Source organism: Cryptotermes secundus, unplaced genomic scaffold (assembly GCF_002891405.2).
Source record: "Cryptotermes secundus unplaced genomic scaffold, Csec_1.0 scaffold559, whole genome shotgun sequence".
In the NCBI taxonomy this organism is placed as follows: domain Eukaryota; kingdom Metazoa; phylum Arthropoda; class Insecta; order Blattodea; family Kalotermitidae; genus Cryptotermes; species Cryptotermes secundus.
In genome coordinates this window covers 618,793-637,943 of record NW_019718620.1, presented here as the reverse complement: position 1 = coordinate 637,943, position 19,151 = coordinate 618,793, and the positions used below count along the sequence as shown (strand labels likewise).

Here is a 19,151-nt window from a genome sequence, read left to right as displayed (position 1 = left end):
ACTCAGAAAACTTAGCCGTGGATAGGAGGATAATTTTAACCCCTCAAGATGGTAACTCAAGCGTGCACTCACCGGCATTTGAATTACACTATCAATGGCATCCTGAGTATGCCCTCACTGACTGCAGGTTCACAAGATTTGTCACTGATCTGCCCTCTCCTAGGAGAGTCAAACTAGCTGAAGCATACCTCCAAAGATGTAATTTGCTCTGTATGTGTTGGTTCTTTCATCTGAAGTTTCATATGAGGCATGTGGAATGTTTCATGACCTCTGAACCAGCTCAAGCTGTTTGTTCCTAGTACATCCTGTAGCCTGGAAACAAGTGATATATTGGAAGTTACGGAACAGCCTAGCGATGATGAAGTATGTAAGTATGACGGAGGAACTGAAGTAGATATTTTTAACTCTTAAGAGTGTGTTTCTTCTATGGCGAAGTCAGAATGTAAGGAAATTGATAAAGAATGGGTGATGCAAGAGTACTGAGGCCTCAGTTGGCACAACAGAGTGATTTGCAATTGGAAAAAGTTTGATTCTTAACGTCTTAGTAAAATTCACTTTTCTGAAAGTGGTCCTATAAAGTCAAGCTTGCTAGAAAAGCATTAGGAGGCCTTCGGGCTATATTTTGATGATTCAGCAATAAACACTATAGTTACTGAAACAAAGCAGTACGCTATGGAATTCATAAAGACTTGCAAGGATGAACCAGAAACACATTTCTATGTTCTCAATTGGAAAGATGTCGATAGTGATGAACTTCATGCATTTTGCCATCAGATGCTATGGGAACCACCAAGAGCCAATGATAAATTTGTTTTATTAAAAATTTTCTTTTTGGTACAGGTCACAATTTTCACATTTATGAATAATGAACTAAGAAAATGTTCAAAGCCAGTCTTATTCTGAACACCTAAACATCAAATTAAGCAGCCTCTTCAGGTCAGAGGAAAGTATATCCCTTCATGAATTTTAGACTCTGTTGAAGGGCAGGCTGAGATTCAAGCAGTACATTCATATCCCTTGAAAGCTACAAAGTTCAGAATAAGGTCCTTTAAAGTTTATACTTCACCTACAGGTGATCTGTGGAAATTCATTCTGTCTACTAGTATCAAAGCAGATTTGACAAGCAGCATCGTCTCAGCTGATACTCTTGAAGCAGACAAGATTGTTCTAAATGCAACCACTTTCTGGCAAAGGACACACAAACATGGATGGCTAGTTTCTACAGCTTGCTAGGACTTTTGTATCATAAAGAAGAATGGTGTAAAAGGTGGAAAATATAAAAGAGGCTAAAAGGCAGCGTTACTGTGGGCTTACAGCAAAATCAGATAAACAACAATCTGGAACATAATAAAACATAAAACAGGAAAATTACATTTGGCTGAACAAATACCATCTCTTATAAATGAAGACATAAAGGACCCAGAAGTAAGTGCTGATGCCTTCAATACATTTTTTTTTTCTGGCAATTACTGAAGATCTAAACTTGCATCAGAAAGTGAGAGGTGATGTCATTTCAATTTTAAAAGAGGCATTTCCTAGAAAATTCCCTGGTATGAAGATCATTCCAACCACTGAACAGGTAAAAAGTATGTTCCCTCAGAGTAAAACTTGTCAGGTTATGATCGAATAACAAGTAAAATTTGAAAAGTGTGCATCTTTAATCAGTCACCCATTGACAGGGATCTTCCCAGATTGTTATAAGATCTTACTAGTAAGACCATTGTACAAGAAAGGGGACAAAACTAGTTAAACTGCAGGCCAATTTCACTAGTAAGTACTTGAGAAAGTTATGCACATATTATTTGAGGACTAATAATATACTAGTCCCGGAACAGTTTGGCTTCAGGACAGGATTATCCATTGAAAATGCAGTCTTTAAGCTAACAGACAGTGTTATTAAAATCTGTTAATCAAAAAAATGCATGTTGGCGGAATATTCTGTGATTTGGCAAAAGCTTTTGACTGTGAAAATAACAAAATTGTATTAACTAAATTACTTTTTTTTTTTGGCATTCAGTGAGAAAGAGCATGTTGCTCCAGATCTTAGCTAACAGACAGAAAACTGAAATAAGACGATAAAATTTAACCCAAAGTACCAACTCAAACTGGGGAACAATAAAGCATGGAGTTTCCCATGGGTCAATTTTAGGGTCTTTGCTTTCCCTAATCTGTATAAATGATCTCCCTCCTACATTAAACACCTCATCAATGTCCATATTATTTGTTGATGACACTGATGTAATTTAGTAAAAATTTAGATGATTTTTGCATATCAAACAAAGTTCTGTCAAATGTTAGTAAACATTTCTCTGCAATCAAGCTCCCTGAATCTAGATAAAAGATAATAAAATTTATAACAAAAAACACAATATCCATTCAACACTGGATATAATGATAAACATATAGAAGAGTCCATAACACAAAATTCCTTGGCTTACAAGGTGATAATCATTTAAACTTGAAAAACCATATTGGTCGGTTGGTTCCAAAGCTAAGTAGCATATCAGCAACGCTGACATTCTGAAATCAGTTTATTTTGCTTACTTTCACTCTTTAATGAAGTATGGAATAATTTTCTGGGGTAATTCATCTGACAAAAAGTTATTTACATTCCAGATGATGGGTGTAAATTCCATAATTCTTGCAGAGATCTTAACTTTTCAATGTAAATATATATTTTCATTAATAAATTTCATCACAAATAATGAAAAACATTTTCAGACCAATGCAGATGTACAGTGTTAACACAAGCAGTCTCCATAAACCAACTGATAACCTCTCATGCACTTATTATGCTGGAATCAAAAAGCTGTTGTACATTGACATTCCACACCCTCAGCACCGTACAGTCATTATGACTAACTTTCGACCCAGAGAATGCAATGCAGTGTAATGTGGCGATTGGTCTTTTGAGAGTAATCAATCATGTTGTCAACCCAAAATCTGGCAGGATGGAAAATCTGGAACTCTTGCTTGGCAACAAGTAGGTGTGTTTACTTCTTGTTTCAGGGGAGGATGCCTGATCAGCAGGACTGAAGGACTGAATGGCCAGCAGGAAACCGGTTCCATATTGCAATGGCCATCATGTGGAAAGTTATATATTTTGTAAATGTGAGAATAACATGTATATAAATTTATAGAAATAGAGATAAATATTTCAATTTATTAAACAAAAGTATTTACAAAGTAGGGTTGTTCACACAGCTGTGCCACGCTCAAGGTTCTGCTTGATCTCAGTAGTGTACTCTCCATAGAACCGTTCTAATTTCTTGTTGAATTTCATGTTGCGTTCATTTATGTAGTCTATGTCAGCATCATCATTGTGCATTCGCCGTCGGCTGTACTTCTCCCGTTTTGCAATCCTGTGGAGAAAAATGTGACATAAGTATTGACCCATGAGACCATGGTGCATGACTGTTGTGAGATGTGAAAGTACTGAGCGATGATACCAAAGCTAGTATATGACTGCTGTGAAATGTGGTTTACTTACTGCTTCTCCAAGTCTTGAACCATGTGATCAATTCCTTCCTTTGTGTCCTTGTGGAGACCGTGCAGGATGACGTTTTGCCCACCATAGAATGCTTCTCCCATCTTCTCTTTCTGGTACTTGTACTGTTCCATGTCAGGCTTCATGCTGTTCACCAGGCGATTGTACTGTCTGCAAGGAAGAAGACAGGTTATCATTGTGACACCTTGGACTACATCAAGAAAATTTAGAAAGATGACTTCTTTGCTACAGTGTTATCTAATGACATTTTTTTGGGTCTAGTTATTTCATAATAAGGGATACTGTCACAAAAAGGATAAACCAAAATTCAATCTACTGTGAAAAGAAAGCTGCCAATCATATACCCTAAAAATGGAAGTGAAACTGCAGACTGTGGATAGATTTATGTCAACACTAATGCTTTAAGTCAGATAGGCAGGATAATTTCCTTGACACCACAGTTACATCAGCTACTGAGACATAACACCTCACCTAGCAGTGGCCTGTTCATAATCTGCAAAACCAGGATCTGGGTTCTTCTTTTTCTTCTTCCTGTCAATTCGCTCTGCTTCAATGGCATCAATATGCAGAAGCTTGACACGATCATAATCTTCGCCCTGAAACATAATGGCTTGCTGTATATTTTGTTCTATGGTCCAAAGTAATATAAAAGTGAAATATAGTTTTGGTACTGTGGCTCATCAAACTAATATTCATATATCAAAGTGAGCAAGCAGTCTGCAGGTTAGACTAGAGCTAAAGTGGAAGTGTACTCTCTGCATGCACAGTCTGTCTTAACACATCTCCGAGGGTCAGCATACCTTGAGCAAGCAACTTTACATATGAACAGTCATGTATGTTCCCAGGCATTTCCAATAAGGTGATTATGGTTCCCATCTCATATTGAAAACACATCTAGTTGCTTCTTGATGCTATAGACAATATATGCTGCTGCTACACTACATATGTTGAAGGATGGGGTAAACATTTCATATACATATTGTCTTCTATGGTATGTCACTGTGTATTTTGGCAGATGGATACCAATGTCTAAGAGGAACATACTGCCTCCATCTTGAGGATGCAAAACTTACACTCTTTTACACAACTTCACAACAAGTGTCATATGACACAGAAACCACCCATCAGCAAAATGTAAATCTGAGCTCAGGACAATTACAGAAACTTTTCAAAATAAAAGGTAAAGTTGTCCCTCAGCTTAACTAATTAAGCACTGTGACATGGAGGTGAGTGGTTGGCTGCTGCTTTACCCCGGTACTCATTGAATAGAAGGTTGGGTGGACCCCTATGTCATCCAGCCCGTGGCTAGTCACCGTACCAACTTGCACAATCCCAGCTTTTGTCGGCATATTTATATGTATGAAGAAATATAATTACTTTCTTTTCAGCCTCTCTTCGTTTCTCTTCATTGTTCAATATCCATTCAGCCTGCCGCTTGCGTGCTTCCCAGTTGGATGGCAATTTCTTACGCTTGTCTTCTTCCATTACTTCTTTGTGGTTCATTTGGCGGGCCTCATTCTAGAGTGACAAAAAACGATTCAATATTTATGAGACTGTTACATGTTTTGAGTTTATGTGGTAAATCCAATCAATTATTGCTTATTTGCACAGTAAAAGTTGTTCAACAATCTTAGGTTAATGGGTGGGTACACCTTTCAATGTACAAATTATGGCAACTACCAAAGCAGCTTTAACCTATGCTGTTTGGTTTACAAGCTCTGGTAGGGGGAGGTGGAATTGTTCCAGCAATTTGATCCTGTGTATACGTATAAGAACAAACTCTGTGGATTTAGTCCACAAGTGAACTATACAGACTGAGCGAATGCTGCTTGTCTGCGAAGTTAGTGCAGCCATCATATTTGTGAAAGTATTTCTGCCACAAATGTAAAGGTACATGAAAGAGGTGGGTTCTTACCCTCTTGGTATGCAGGTCTCTTAGCCGCTTCATGTATTCTGCCTGCTTCTGCTTGAAAGACGATTCTCCCAACTCAGGGGCTTCCATATTCCCTGTAAATTAAGAGAGTGTTATAAGCGGTAAGTACACTACACTTCAGTAATTGGCAAAATTCAAAATTGTGCGCTTCACTGTGTAACAGTCACAATAAAATTTGGTTGCTTACCATAGTAACCTCATACACTGCATGCTGCCCCTATATTTACACCTACTCTATATTTTCCTATAACTTTCATAATGCTTTATACTAAATGACAAAATTATTTTTTTAATTCCCCACACAACATGCACATTTACTGATTACTAACCCCACACTGCCCTATAGGTCTCATCTCACAATCTCCACCAATAAAATTTTTAGCAATTCGTGGGTCCTGCCAACACTATCCCACAGATCTTACACCTTTTATATCCGCGACTTTCTTGAGAGATATGTAATAAAGAACTGGAAGGAAGAAACGGGAAATGCTTTCAACAGTAATAATCTCCACACAGTCAAATACAATTACATGACATATTTAGACCGCGGCGTTAACAGTTCCATGTGAAACTTTTGTATTAGATCCAATATTTTCACATCTTTGTGATTGTACATGAAGTTCATACCGAATTTATTTAATACTTATTTGACATAACAACAAATACTTACGGTACTATCACTTATATACACGATCTACAAATATCTGCGGTACGCAGTCCCTCTTTATATCTTCACCTTCTCTACCGTTCACCAAAACCACAACAGCAAAATGGCTCAATGCATCTACCAATAGCTACCAACTGCTGCCTGTTAGTAACCCTAGCGACCGGTAGCGAACATCCCCTGGCAACTAGAAACATGCGCAGTCGTCTTCACGTACAGCCCGTAGCCAGTCGCTATACCGACTGCGCTATCCAGGCTCTCACATTTGCTCCAGTAAAAAATATTCATTAAAGATGGCAGCACCAATAACTTCAGCCGTTTAGTACCATCTCTTGGCGGAATTCGAAGTTGTGTAATGGTCACACGCACACTTTTGGGTCAATAAATGTTGGTAATCCTGCAATAATTGTGGACGTCGTGGACCATGAACGCGACGAAAGCGAGGTGTAAGGAGGTGGTATTGACTGATTATATGTGAAATCTTTTGTGCGTTGCGTTATCAGTTTTTGTGTAATGCTGATAGAAGTAGTGGGGCTGTAGATGACAGGGTACTAACGTATTAGTCAGTGAATGTCTGATAGCGAATGTGAATCAGCGACAGAATATACAAGTCTGATGGATGCACATGTAGCACCTGTGAGAACTGAATCTGTGGCTGAGAGAAAGCGGAAGCCACAAAATTCTCTAGAACCCAGGGGAGATACAGCTGAAGACGATGTAAATATTGTTTCTTATTTTTCCGTGCTAGTAGAATTATGAATGTGACCAATGGCCTTTCCTTATCCCTATCCATGCCAATTTTATTTGTTTAATTTTTCTCCACGAAGCTAATTAAAGAACGAGAAGGACCATGCTGTAACTTTTATAAAGATCTCATCATGATGACACTGAACTACACAATTTATACGTGCCAAGTCGTGAGATTTGCTGTGTTTGTGCTTTGTGATATTAAATGTCAATCATACCTTATGTCACGATGTTCGAAAGTCAATATATACAAAAGTTAGAACCTCTTTAACGTTCATCTGGGTCATTCCGTGTCAAATCAACACAAAAAAGTACAAAATTCAACCCTACTACTTCAAATTTTAATGAAATTTGGTGAGGAATGAGCTTTCACCGAAGTGAGTTATTATACCACGTGGTAGGCCTGTAGGCGTAATAGTTTCTTATTTATTGATTTTTCAGTGTTTTAAAAATAATACAGGGTGGCCACAATTTATTCACCACATTTCAAGTATACACAAAACACAGAGTATATGAGTTGCAGGGAGTTGTTTTGCTGTACCTGAAAGAACAACTCATCAAGTTCAGTATATCTCAATGTGAGCACCATTTGTCCAAACAGTACTGGATTTCATGCCATGTGTTTTCCAGCATCTCTGGTGTCACAGATGCAACTGCTTTGTTGATTCATGCATGGAGTTCAACCACATTATCAACTTTTTGACTGGATAACAGATCCTTTAAGTAAGAGGTAATCCAATGGATTTCTGTCATGCGAGCAAGGAGGCCAAGGGATTGGTCCGGCTTTCCCAGTCCATCTGTTTGGAAAAGTTGTTTTCAGAGACACTCGCTGTAAGGCCCCAGTATGGAGGGGCACCATCTTGTTTAATGAAAACATTTGGTTGAAAGTGCACAATTTACAAATAACCCAAGGATATAAGAGCAATGTGTACTGTTCATGGTCTTCTCATGAAGGAAGGAGTCCAATCATCTGCTTGCACACTTCGTATGCAGGACGCAACATGTGTCTTGAAACTACAGTACTTCAGCCATCGCTTGATGGACTACATTCCAGGTGCTTGTTCTCAATATTCCAGATGGTAACATCTTTGTGCTCGAATAATTGTTTTTGTCTTCCAGTACCACAACACAGACATTGCCTTTTGCTGGGATGAAATTGCCATTTTGTTGTCAGTTGTGTGCATTTCAGCAGCACCACTGTTGTTCAGGCACTCAACACAAAACATTTTCAGTGGCTCGTTTGCTGATATCTCAAAAAGATATGTTTGTTTGTAAATTTGAAATGTGTTGAATAATTTATGGCCATTCTGTATATTGTCCCAAGATTTAATGTTTTCAAATTGCTGAAACTCTTTCCCTAATTAAGTTATAGAGCTCAAATTAGTCTAATTTTGAAAGGAAATTGAATAATCTTTCTATTCAGATGTTGCCCACTACATTTGGAGAAAGTGCATGATTCTTTGATATTGATATACTGCATGCTCATGAACCAGGATAGCTTAGTTGCTACAACATCTAGCTATGGCATGAATAATGAGACTTTGATTGCCTGCATGTATGGGAATTTTTCTCCATCCTGTAATATCCACATTGGCTGTGGTCCCAGTAGAGAGGAACCTGCTGGGTATGGAGGGCTCTTTCCCTGGGAGTTAGTAGGCCAGGTTATGAAACTGATCAGCACTCACCTGCTTTGGCTGAAAATACATGGGGAACCACACAGATTTCTGACACACCTTACTTGTACCTAGGATTGCATCCTGAAGCTTCAACAGAACTTGGCAGTATGATGCAGAATTCACATTTTCACCACGCTTCTGAAATTGGACTGATAGTACTCCCTGAGAATCCCAGAACACGGTAAGAATAACTTTCCCAGCTGATGGTTGAAGGTGAACTAGGATGTTTCTGTCACATTGAAGCACATTTTGATTCAGGTTGGTAGTGATGCACCTATGTTTCATCCCCAGTAACAGTCCTGTTAAGTATATCATCTTCTTCATCCACATATTGTAAGACTCAGAGTTGTTGCAATGACAGAGCCATTGGATTCGTTTTTTCTCAGTCATTCAGTTCTCCGAGCACCCACAGTGTGCACACTTTCTGAAACTTTAAAAGATCAAGCATTATGCTCTGCTAAACCATGGGAATATGCTAGTGCAGTTGCTACGCTGTCTTATCATCATCCTCTCAGCTCAAATCAACTCTTCTATCTGCTGCACCATTGTTTCTGACATAGTCTGAACAAGACAACCTGGTCAGCATCATTTGTGACGTCTTGTCTTGTCATTTGCAATGACTTGTCCTTGAGAAAATTTCTTGACCCAGTTGTGAACCGCTTTGCGTGAAAAACACTTCCCACCATAAAGAGGAAACATTTCTATATGTATATCCCTTGCATTGAGTCATTTTGCCTACAGAAAAAACACAACAGGACGTTGCTCTTTGGTAATATACTCCTCAAGCATGGTTGCCCTTTTCGAGTACAGAAACCAGCCTCTGAACATGTGCATGTGCTACCAGAAGTTGGACTGTGCTATTACCTAGTGATACACATAGAAAATCTGTTTTGTCCATTACAGCTCTTTTACTATTTGCTTACTCTCCCTCATATATAGCATCACATGATTGGATGATAGTGAATAATGAGTTTCAGTGGATGTGGATATAAGCAGCCATGGCCTAATTTAAGGTGGTGTCCCAGAATTTGCCTGAAGAGATTAAGAAACCCCTGAACACCTCAGGCAGGGTAATCAGTAGCCTGACGAAGATTGCAACCAGACACCTCCTGAGTAAAAGTCAGAAGAATTACAGCATTGGCTAGGTTGCCCAGTGATGGTACTTTCAAAATGATAATCTGTAAATGTACATCAGTTTCGACGTACATTTACTGTAGTACCAACCAATTTAAATATACAAGCCTTATGAAGAAACAATGGATACTAATTTGTAAAAATTAATTTTTCTTTTCTCCTAGCACCAAGAGAACGGACTCGTCAGTCATGCACCAACTGATGCCCCTGCAGGTGCTCCTGCAACAGGTAATCCTTCTGACATAACAGAGTGGCCACTAGAAGAAGAGGAAGAACTCAAATATGGAGCAAAACATGTCATCAAGCTTTTTGTTCCTGTTTCTCTATGCATGTTGGTGGTTGTGGCAACAATCAGCTCTGTTACTTTCTACACCACCAAGGATATATACCTGTGAGTATTTCAGAACTCAGTCATAGCATTACTTAGATTATAAGCCAGAAACATATATTTATATCAGTATAGGTGGGACGGTCGATTTTGGCCGGTGGATCTCTGATGCATAGTGGTCTGATGCAAGTCGGCGAGCCTAAGATTGATGAGCATGCGCAGGGACACTATGTTGCCTCAGTAAGAAGATAGACGTTGAGCTCATAGGATTGCTGTTATTAGTAGATACTGTGTGCTTTTCCCACGTGCCAGGCTATGAATGTTCTCTCTGCAGACGAAGCAAGTTTGTAGCATAGACTCGCTCTCGTGTGCCGACAATACAGTAGTTATGTGAAAAATAAGACATCAGTTTTGTGAAAGAAGAGTTCACCATAAATATCCTGGTGTTCGGTTCATCAGTGATTTTTGAATTGGTGAAGAAAGTGTATTCGACTGGGTCTTTTTATGCAAGAAATTGCAGAACTAGACAGAATACTATGTTGATTGAAGAAAAGTTTGACCACATTGGAGCCAGACTGGATCTCTAACCTCTGAAATGTCTAACATGATTTTCTCAGTAGGCACAGACAACAGCATGAGAGAGTGACTAAAAAAGTTATGTCCACTGCCATGTAAAGATAGACAGGTTAAAGCAAGTGAAGAAAGCAATTAAGGGAGAAGGGCACATTTGTAACTGGTTTTTGTGGACAGGGCATGACGATGTTCTTTGATGTAACATTACATTTTTTAATTGGTTGAGCTTTATTCGACCTGAGTGGGTATATCAGTGCTCAGAACAACATGGTATTGGAATAGTATTAATCTCGGCCAGACTTTTGAAGTGCCCCTTCAGAATCAAAACAGAATAATGTATGGTGCACTTCAGCCCTTTTTGGAGAGCACTGTGGAAGAAGAAAGGACATATGGATATTTTATGCAAGATGTTGCTGCAGCACACATTGCTACTTATTCTATTTATGTTTTAAATGAGGTGTGTGAAGGCAGTCTGATAAGTCACAGATTGTGGTTTACAAAGTCTCCAGATGTAATTCCCTGTGATTTTTATTTATGGCGAACCCTAAAAAATGGTGTATTCAGATAATCCCTACACCATGGATGAACATAAGCAAAGACATTTGTGAAACTGTTGCATCTGTTGAGGTCAGTCAGCTCTAACTAATGTCAAACAAGAAGTTCTGGGGAGAATTGCCAGCTTGCCATCTGCTGTCATACTGGTTTCTTGGTCAGCTTATTCTTCAACCCTTAAGATGGAGGCGATGTGTTCCTCAGAAACATCAGTTGACAATCAATGGACTACACTACTTTATATCCGAGAAGGTAGTACTGTTCATAACAACCACTGTGAGAACCTCAAATTCTACAATTTTAGTGTATATTTGCAATGAAGCAAAAAAAAAAAATACAATTTGGGAGCCTGCAGAGTTGGTATTACTGAAGGGAGGGATTTATGGAGTATGTGTTTGAGATGGCCTCACGTGGTATGATATACATACTGAGTTTCATGAAGATCAGTACAGGTGCTTAAGCAATATTAAGGTTTTGCTTCATGAATTTGACATGCTGCAGTGTTGGCTTTGCTTATGGAAGGATTTTTGGGATGATCTTATATGATTTGATATACAAAGATTAATAAAGATTGGTTCAGGCATTCAAAAGTTGTTGGTGGGGATTACACATACAGACAGCAAGGTGATCTCATAAGCCTACTTCTGTTTTTGAAAATAAGAAATGTAAACCAAAATCTTTTCAAGAGACGAAGTTCAGGAGAAGAAGGGAGACATTTTGAGCAACTGTTGTGATGACAAATTCTTTTAAACAAATTATTTACTTTAAAAAATGCATGCCAGTGTTTATAATGTGCAGCAGATTAGCTGTGACACTATAGACTCTTTTGTCTCAGCAGATGACAGCTAAGGTTCTGGCTAACAGGCCAATGGTGAGAGAATAATGCATTTCAGTCTTTCAAGGAAGACTGTGTAATGTCAAAAAATCAATCATTTCTTCAGGATCTATAAGTGGTAACAGATTGTTAGCATACAATGTCAGCATATCAAAAGCAACATCATATTTTATCTTCAGGCCTGAAACACTGGCATTTTATGCCAGAAGAAATGTATTGAAATTTGTTTTCATAAAATTATATGAAATGCATTTGAAAAGAAAGTTCTATTCCAAAACTACACCTGAGGAACAGTCTCTAGGTTTATGGACTTGCATACATAATTTTTTGACCTCCAGAATAGGTTTTGTTTGTGTGGATACTGTGAAAATGTATTAAGGTTACATATTGTGCGATTCTGTGTAGGATGGAGAAGACCACACTTACTTTGGTTTCCTTAATAAAAGTGATGATGCATTTCTTTATGCCCTCTGTATCATTTGAGGAGTTCATCATAAAGATCCATAATTTCTTGCCTTCATCATCATGGGAAAAAAGAAATGCCCCAGAAGCTTATTTGCAGTGTTAAGCAGTATTTTTTGTATTTCATGATTATTTTGCTATGTCTTGTGTGTAGAACATATGATATTAACAGATAGCTGAGTGGTACCTTTGTGACCATAATGATATCACTGCCATCATGATTCAACTGTTTCTTTTATGGTAGAAGGAATGGGGAAAGAAAGAAGTTCATTTCAGTTGAACATAGCAGTACAGCTGCTTAGGACTGCTCTGGTGAGGTGAACGTGAGAGAAGAACGTTCTCCAAGAGGATCCCTTGGGAGTTTGTTGTGCTCTTCTCCTTTGCATTTCTCTTTTCAAGAGGTTGCAACCTCAAAATTATGCTGGATGATATTTCTCTTCTACTAGGGCACAGTTGCAGCAGTAGATTCTGTATTTGTCCTTTCAGGGTATTCCTTATTCAGGTGGCCACCACCACAAACATCTGTGGGGTTCTTTTGCAGTGAGCCGAGACATGGCAAAAGTTTTAACGGTTATATCAGTGCAGAACACCTGTCTGAGCCTTGTATAACTCTACAGTATGGTTAAGACTGTTCAGTTTGAATTTCTCATTAGACTTTATGTTTCTTGTAAAGGTAACAAGGAATAGAAGGAGAGGTTCCACGTGGGTTGTGGTTGCTATTCAGTTGGCCGCCATATGCCTCACGTTGAAGCGTGAGTCCCCAAGGCTGTTGGGAATATCTTGTGCAGGCGTGTCTTGGGGGAAAGTGATGGATTACTGCCTTTATAGGCTTTTCAGAATTTGGGGAGAAGGTAATCTAGTGGAGATTATTTTTCTACAGGTAGGATTTCATGGCCGAATAGTCTGCCATTTCTTTTGTTATGATATGGGTTCCATTTCATGTATTTTAGGAACTCATACTCTCCTGTGATGTGTTATTTTAAGTCATTTTGGAATTGAATGATGTTTGCGGTAGAAGTCATCATTATTTGTGGCAGCTTGCCTGGTTTTCTGGGAGCCTCCTGCTCCGGTAGTCTCAGAGACCATGTCAGGAGTTCTTAAGAGGTTGGAAGATGTTGCAAGTTAACATTGCTTTTGGAGACAGTTTGACAACTGCAGATTCCATCTACTCAGTCCATATCCTTTTTATATAGCCTCAGCACAGACTGCATAGAAAACACCACTTTGAGCAGTTTCTCTGTTGCCGAGGAAACATGTTTATTTTTCGCTGCCTAGCAGTGGACTTCTACTGTGGCTCCTCTGTTTCAACTTTCAGCTGTCATGTTACAATATTCTTGTGTGGTGGAATATACACTTATGATGAGAAGGTTTGCTGCATTTCAGAGTAATAACAATAAAGATATTAAAAATTGAAATGAAAATCCTCACCAGTCACACTAGACAGAACTGTTTAACTTTTCATGATATTGTTAGTGTGATGGACCAGAATGAAACAAATCAAATTTACATGTTCATGTTATGCACTTCATACAGATGACACATGAAATCTTAGAAACTTCACAAAATAACCCCAGATTATGCTGAAATATAACTGATTGTGTTGTCTGTTAAGGTTTCAGATTAAAGTATCACTTTATTGTTAAACATATGTATGCAAATTATGGCAACATATTATTGTAATTATCTTCTTTTATATACAGTGTGTATACTCCATTCCATGAAGAGAGTCCAGACACAAGTACAAAGGTGTGGAATGCATTGGCCAACTCTCTCATTCTCATGGCCGTGATTGTTGTGATGACAGTTCTGTTGATAATTCTATACAAATATCGATGCTATAAGGTAACATATCTTCTCAACCCTTATCATTTTTGTAACTGCAGTGGTTCCAGGTCATTCCTTCTGTCTTTTTATAGTATATTAATTTAATTCATATGTAATTATAGAAATAATGTAAAAAAGAACTGTAGAGTAGAAATGTAATTATGTTTGTCATAATATATGTAAAGGGGCATGCGGTAGCATGGTTGAGGCATTATGTCACAAGCCAGAAGGTCATGGGCTCGATTCCTGATGAGGTCATTGAATTTTTTAAATTTACCTAATCCTTCCAGCCGCCATGTGGCCCTGGGGTTAGTTAGTTAGTTTTTTTAGAGAGGGTGGGTTTCCCCGTGCACCGCGACCAGTTTGATCTATTGTGCTTCCCTCAATGATATTCTACCAGCCTCTATACCCTACCGATAAATGGCGTGTACCATCAGTCCTGCCGAGCAAGCGAGTTTAGCCACTTGCTTAGCGGTGTCTATAATGCTTGTCCCATCTATCAGAGCCCTTAGAGACTATTGTTGGGCGGGAAACGTCCTGGAATTTGGCTCAGTGATCCCCTTTGGGGATATGAGGTTCTTTTACGTGCCGTAAAGTTACGACACGGGACGCACAGTTTAAAGTCCCTCCCAGAGGACTTGTTCCCTGAATTTTTCCGCCCTTAAAAATTCAACGACCTCCGCCGGGTATTTTAACCCGCGTACTATAAGTCATGAGGTGGGAAGGCCCTGGGGTTAACTCAGCCTCTTAACAGAAATTAGTACCAAGAAGACTCCTGGGTGGGTAAAGGGCAGCTGGTGTGTAAAGCTGACAACCTTACCGCTATCTGTGAGCCGATTGTCTACAAGATGCAGGAGCCTCAACCTCTCACACTCCTACGGGCCTTCACAGCCTGTTACAGGGACAGCTTTGCCTTTTTTGCCTTTATAATACATGTATTTTTTTTTAGATATACTGATTGGTCAAATTCTTTTGGTGCCTTTAAACATGTATTTTTTACAACTACACTCAACTCTCGATTATCCGGGATAATGGTGAGGATGGAAATCACGATTAATCGAAAACCTGGTTAAGACAAATTTTGTTAAAAGTAGTACTGTAATACTGTACCTTCATCATACTATAGGCCTACCTGTATTTAAATTTATTCAACCTCATTTTTATGTCATCTCATGGCCTATTTAATACTTTTTTTACATTACACTGAAGTATGAATTAGTTATTTCAATCACAGTGTTCAACAACATCCAACACTTTTTACGAATATTCACGCCTAACACTTAAAAAATTTAATATTTTCGTTTGCTTTTTCGCAGCATTTTCCTTTTTACGGATATCCATACGAAGCCTATGTAATATTAGCTTGTCACTTAATAAACTCTTCTCTTCACTCTCAAGATAGTCTAGTAAGGATTCCAAATGATTAAGAGCAGCACCATGTGATACTTTCTTACTAGCAGCAGTGTCCACCTCTTCCTCATTCTCACTTTCTTCCCGCTCTTCTGACTGCACCCCCACTTAACTTACGATTTCATCACTGCTTAACATTTCGAAGCCCGGCTCACACGAGTTACCGTTGAATACTTAACACAACACACTTCCTTTTACACCCTGACATTTTGCTAACACACTTGAAGATCGATACAAAGAGACTAATTGGGGTGGTGTATCTGTCCTTGAAACTTTCCACAAATCCTTGCATTCTTTCACCCCTACCCTAGAACATCGTGTTAGTATAACGGGACCAAAAAATGCTGAGCTCGGTTCACACTAGTGCGAAAATAGTGTTACAACTCACCATGTGAAACAAAAGTGAATGAATATTAAACAACATATAAGCCTCAAAAAAGCCCCGGTTAAGCTGCAAACCGGTTAATCCGCCCCCGGATAATCGAGAGATGAGTGTATTATGTTCTGGACATTATCATCCTGTTTTTGTCTAAAACACCATCCTGTTTTTATTTAAGAAAACAACATTTTGGAGATTGGATTTTGTCTCCATCTTCAGGTAAAACCTACTCAGTTGAGCCCACTCAGTAAACCTAGTCCCCATCTCTTGAGACCTGTACCAGCACTAGATAGGGTATACAAGCCATGCACAGCACAAACCATCTGTGAGAGCTAAGGCAAAACATTAAAATATTAAAAGTTCCACACATACAAGGCCTTGCACCAGAAACTATCAGAATATAAGTAGTGTGGTCTTTTAAAACACCAGGTGAATATAATGCAGAATTTGGATCTTGCATTGTGATTTCACTGTTTAATCAATTCATTTTTGTATTACAGATAATCCATGGGTGGCTTATCCTCTCATCTCTCATGCTGCTGTTTATTTTCGCATACCTCTACTTAGAGTAAGTTCATTATCTCATAATCACACTAATATGTTTTTGCTGCTTTCATTTCTAAGCTACAGATGCCTGAAACATCGGCATTCTTTTTGGTAGACTCTGTACCATAGTTATGCATAACAGTTCTGCCATTCAATCTGCTTAGTTCCCATGTCACTGACCACTTTTAATCCATGCCCTTATATGCCATAACAATGCCAACAGTGCATTTATTCAACTGTGTCTCTGTTAAAAAGGTAAAGTCCCTCTGCCTGATTAATTAAGTTCTATGCCATGAATATGGGAAGTATGGGAGAGTTGAGATGTAGCTCCACCATTCTTGACTTTGGCACCAGATGGAAGTGAATGGTCAGCTTCACACCCTGACCGCTATACCCCCAGTGAAAGAGATCTCAGTAACTATTATATAGGAAACTGGGTGGGCACCCAGAGCTGGTCTGGATGCTTTGGAGTAGAGAAAAATCACTTGGCCTTTTGCTGAGAATAAAATCCCAGCTGTCCAGCCCATAGCCCTGCCACTATACTGACTGAGCTATCCAGGCTCTTCTGTTTGCTACTTTATTTGTTTTCTGCAGAGCTAAACATGAGTTGGCATAGTAAGGTTATAGCTGCTGATGATATTTCGATGGAACTTCATCCATCAGCTTTCAGATTTGTCTGGTGATGAAAGTGCTAAAACAGAAACCCAAGATACTGATATAGCTACCACCAGTTCAGATAAGTGGTCACAACTTTGTCATGTTTTTGAAAGTGACAGTGAAACAAGCGGTACAGATAAGGATTGAAGTTTCTTATATGAAGAAAAAGTTGGAAAGGCCAGACTCAACTAACTGGCTTCAAAGTCAGAGTCACATTGTGATTGATGGTCTGTCAGTCAGTCAATAAGTCTTTCATGACCAGATATTTGTTACTGTTTGACAGTTTAAGTCTTCTTTTTGTGGGGCACCCTCTCTGACTAGGGGATGGGTCTGTCTTTTGTACATGCTCGTGGCCCTTGCCAGCACAATCTTTCTAGGGTCCGAGTCCCTTGGGACTCATGACCATATTTTACTGGCTCAGATTTGAGACTTCCCTCCTTGTTGCCTCCTACGACTCACAGGGTCATGGTGAAGGTTATCGACCCCACCTGCACATGGGTGTATCACTTTCTCCATTGGTTCTAATTATACAGCCTCAACACAGACTGCATAGAAAACACTGTTTCCAACAGTTCCTCTATTGTCACATGCGTATCTTTTGCTTCAATAAGCCTTTATTGTTGGAGAGGAGTGTTTACCGTGATGTTGCATTGCAACAGTTGCGGCACAGGCTCCATAGAAAGCCAGTCATGTTATAACCATCTTGCCCACCCACTGGCATGCTGACTGTTGCCTAGCAACAAACAATAAACAAAATTTTCATATGGTACTTCAGGAATTTATCAAATACATGTCCTAGTTCCTCATAGAACCTGTCCTTTATGTCATCAATTTTATCTTCTGTTGGGGCGTGAACATTCATAACAATGATATCACACCAGCGACATTTTAGTATTATATATGATATCCTATCACTAACAAACTCTACCTTCTTAACTGCTGATACAATTCTCTTATGTACAAAGAAACCTGTAATTCATTATTTTCATTCCCCTTTCCATAGAAGAAAGTATATTTGCCTGATACAGAAATGAATCACTAAATAGTGTAATAACTGCCCTTTTTCCTCCTAGAAACATGGTTGTCAGCGCTCTTCACGCTCAATTGTAGCCTCAGTCAACACATACGAAGCACCAGCAGATGAGACTTCTGATTTTTGACAAGTTTGCACATACAACACATTTGTACACATCAGTTATTTGCTATTATTCATACAAAATAAAAAGAGGCACTAATTATAACTATTAATTTATAATTCTTGTTAGCCTCACACATGGGTTCAGAGATTTGAATAAAAGTAAGTGTCATATTCACCTTAAAATGTCTTTCTCCTTCCTTTTTGCAGGGAGGTGCTAAGAGCATATAATGTACCAATGGACTACATCACATTGGCAATAATGATGTGGAATTTTGGTGTAGTCGGTATGATTTGCATTCATTGGCAAGGACCTCTAAGACTCCAGCAAGCATACTTAATTTTTGTGGCAGCACTTATGGCATTAGTATTCATAAAGTATCTTCCAGAATGGACTACTTGGGTTGTACTGGGAGTGATCTCTGTGTGGGGTAATGTATCATCCACAAATTGTAGATAGTATATGTTATGTTGCTCTGCAGTGATTTTTTCTGCTCAAAATGTAGTGTAGTGTATTGAATTCACTATCTAACTAAAGAGGGCAAACCCCTTTTTGTGAAGCAAATAATTGCTCAGCTTGTCAAGAAATTGCCAGAATTTTATGGCATCTAGTTCTTCATTGAAGTGTTCGTAAAACCTTGCTGCTAGTCCCTGTCCATAGCTAAATGTATACTCTCACATCCTATTTTTTAAGATCCAGTCTAATATTGCAAGTGGTCTCCTTAAGGTTTTCCCACCAGAATGTTCCATCCATGCTGTATGACACAACTTTCTCACTCTGTGATTTG

General features: G+C 38.8%; 2 protein-coding genes across 3 annotated transcripts in view; one reads left to right on the top strand and one right to left on the bottom strand.

Moving 5' to 3' along the window:
* Nucleotides 1–3,129: 3,129 nt before the first annotated feature.
* Nucleotides 3,130–6,292, bottom strand: LOC111862155 (pre-mRNA-splicing factor syf2). Its single transcript, XM_023847337.2, has 6 exons — nucleotides 6,112–6,292; nucleotides 5,424–5,515; nucleotides 4,886–5,026; nucleotides 3,980–4,104; nucleotides 3,491–3,658; nucleotides 3,130–3,362 (listed from the first exon to the last, which is right to left on the bottom strand). Exons 2-6 carry the CDS (start codon nucleotides 5,508–5,510, stop codon nucleotides 3,197–3,199), a joined length of 687 nt encoding a protein of 228 aa, XP_023703105.1. The 5' UTR covers nucleotides 5,511–5,515; nucleotides 6,112–6,292; the 3' UTR covers nucleotides 3,130–3,196.
* Nucleotides 6,293–6,484: 192 nt separating this feature from the next.
* LOC111862318 (presenilin homolog) overlaps nucleotides 6,485–19,151 on the top strand; it is a 31,557-nt gene continuing 18,890 nt past the window's right edge. For both annotated transcript variants that reach the window (XM_033750664.1, XM_023847605.2), the window contains exons 1-5: nucleotides 6,485–6,822; nucleotides 9,827–10,053; nucleotides 14,113–14,254; nucleotides 16,526–16,593; nucleotides 18,574–18,794. In XM_033750664.1, the coding sequence (XP_033606555.1) occupies nucleotides 6,676–6,822; nucleotides 9,827–10,053; nucleotides 14,113–14,254; nucleotides 16,526–16,593; nucleotides 18,574–18,794 (805 nt within the window). In that variant the 5' untranslated portion in view covers nucleotides 6,485–6,675. The remainder of the gene's footprint in view (nucleotides 6,823–9,826; nucleotides 10,054–14,112; nucleotides 14,255–16,525; nucleotides 16,594–18,573; nucleotides 18,795–19,151) is intronic.

Coding starts and splice junctions, on each gene's coding strand:
- LOC111862155 (XM_023847337.2), bottom strand. CDS start 5,510: ATGGAAGCCCCTGAGTTGGGAGAATCGTCTTTCAAGCAGAAGCAGGCA. Junction 5,027..5,423: donor GAGACCTGCATACCAAGAGG/GTAAGAACCCAC, acceptor TTGTCACTCTAG/AATGAGGCCCGCCAAATGAA. Junction 3,659..3,979: donor TATGAACAGGCCACTGCTAG/GTGAGGTGTTAT, acceptor TCTTCCTTGCAG/ACAGTACAATCGCCTGGTGA.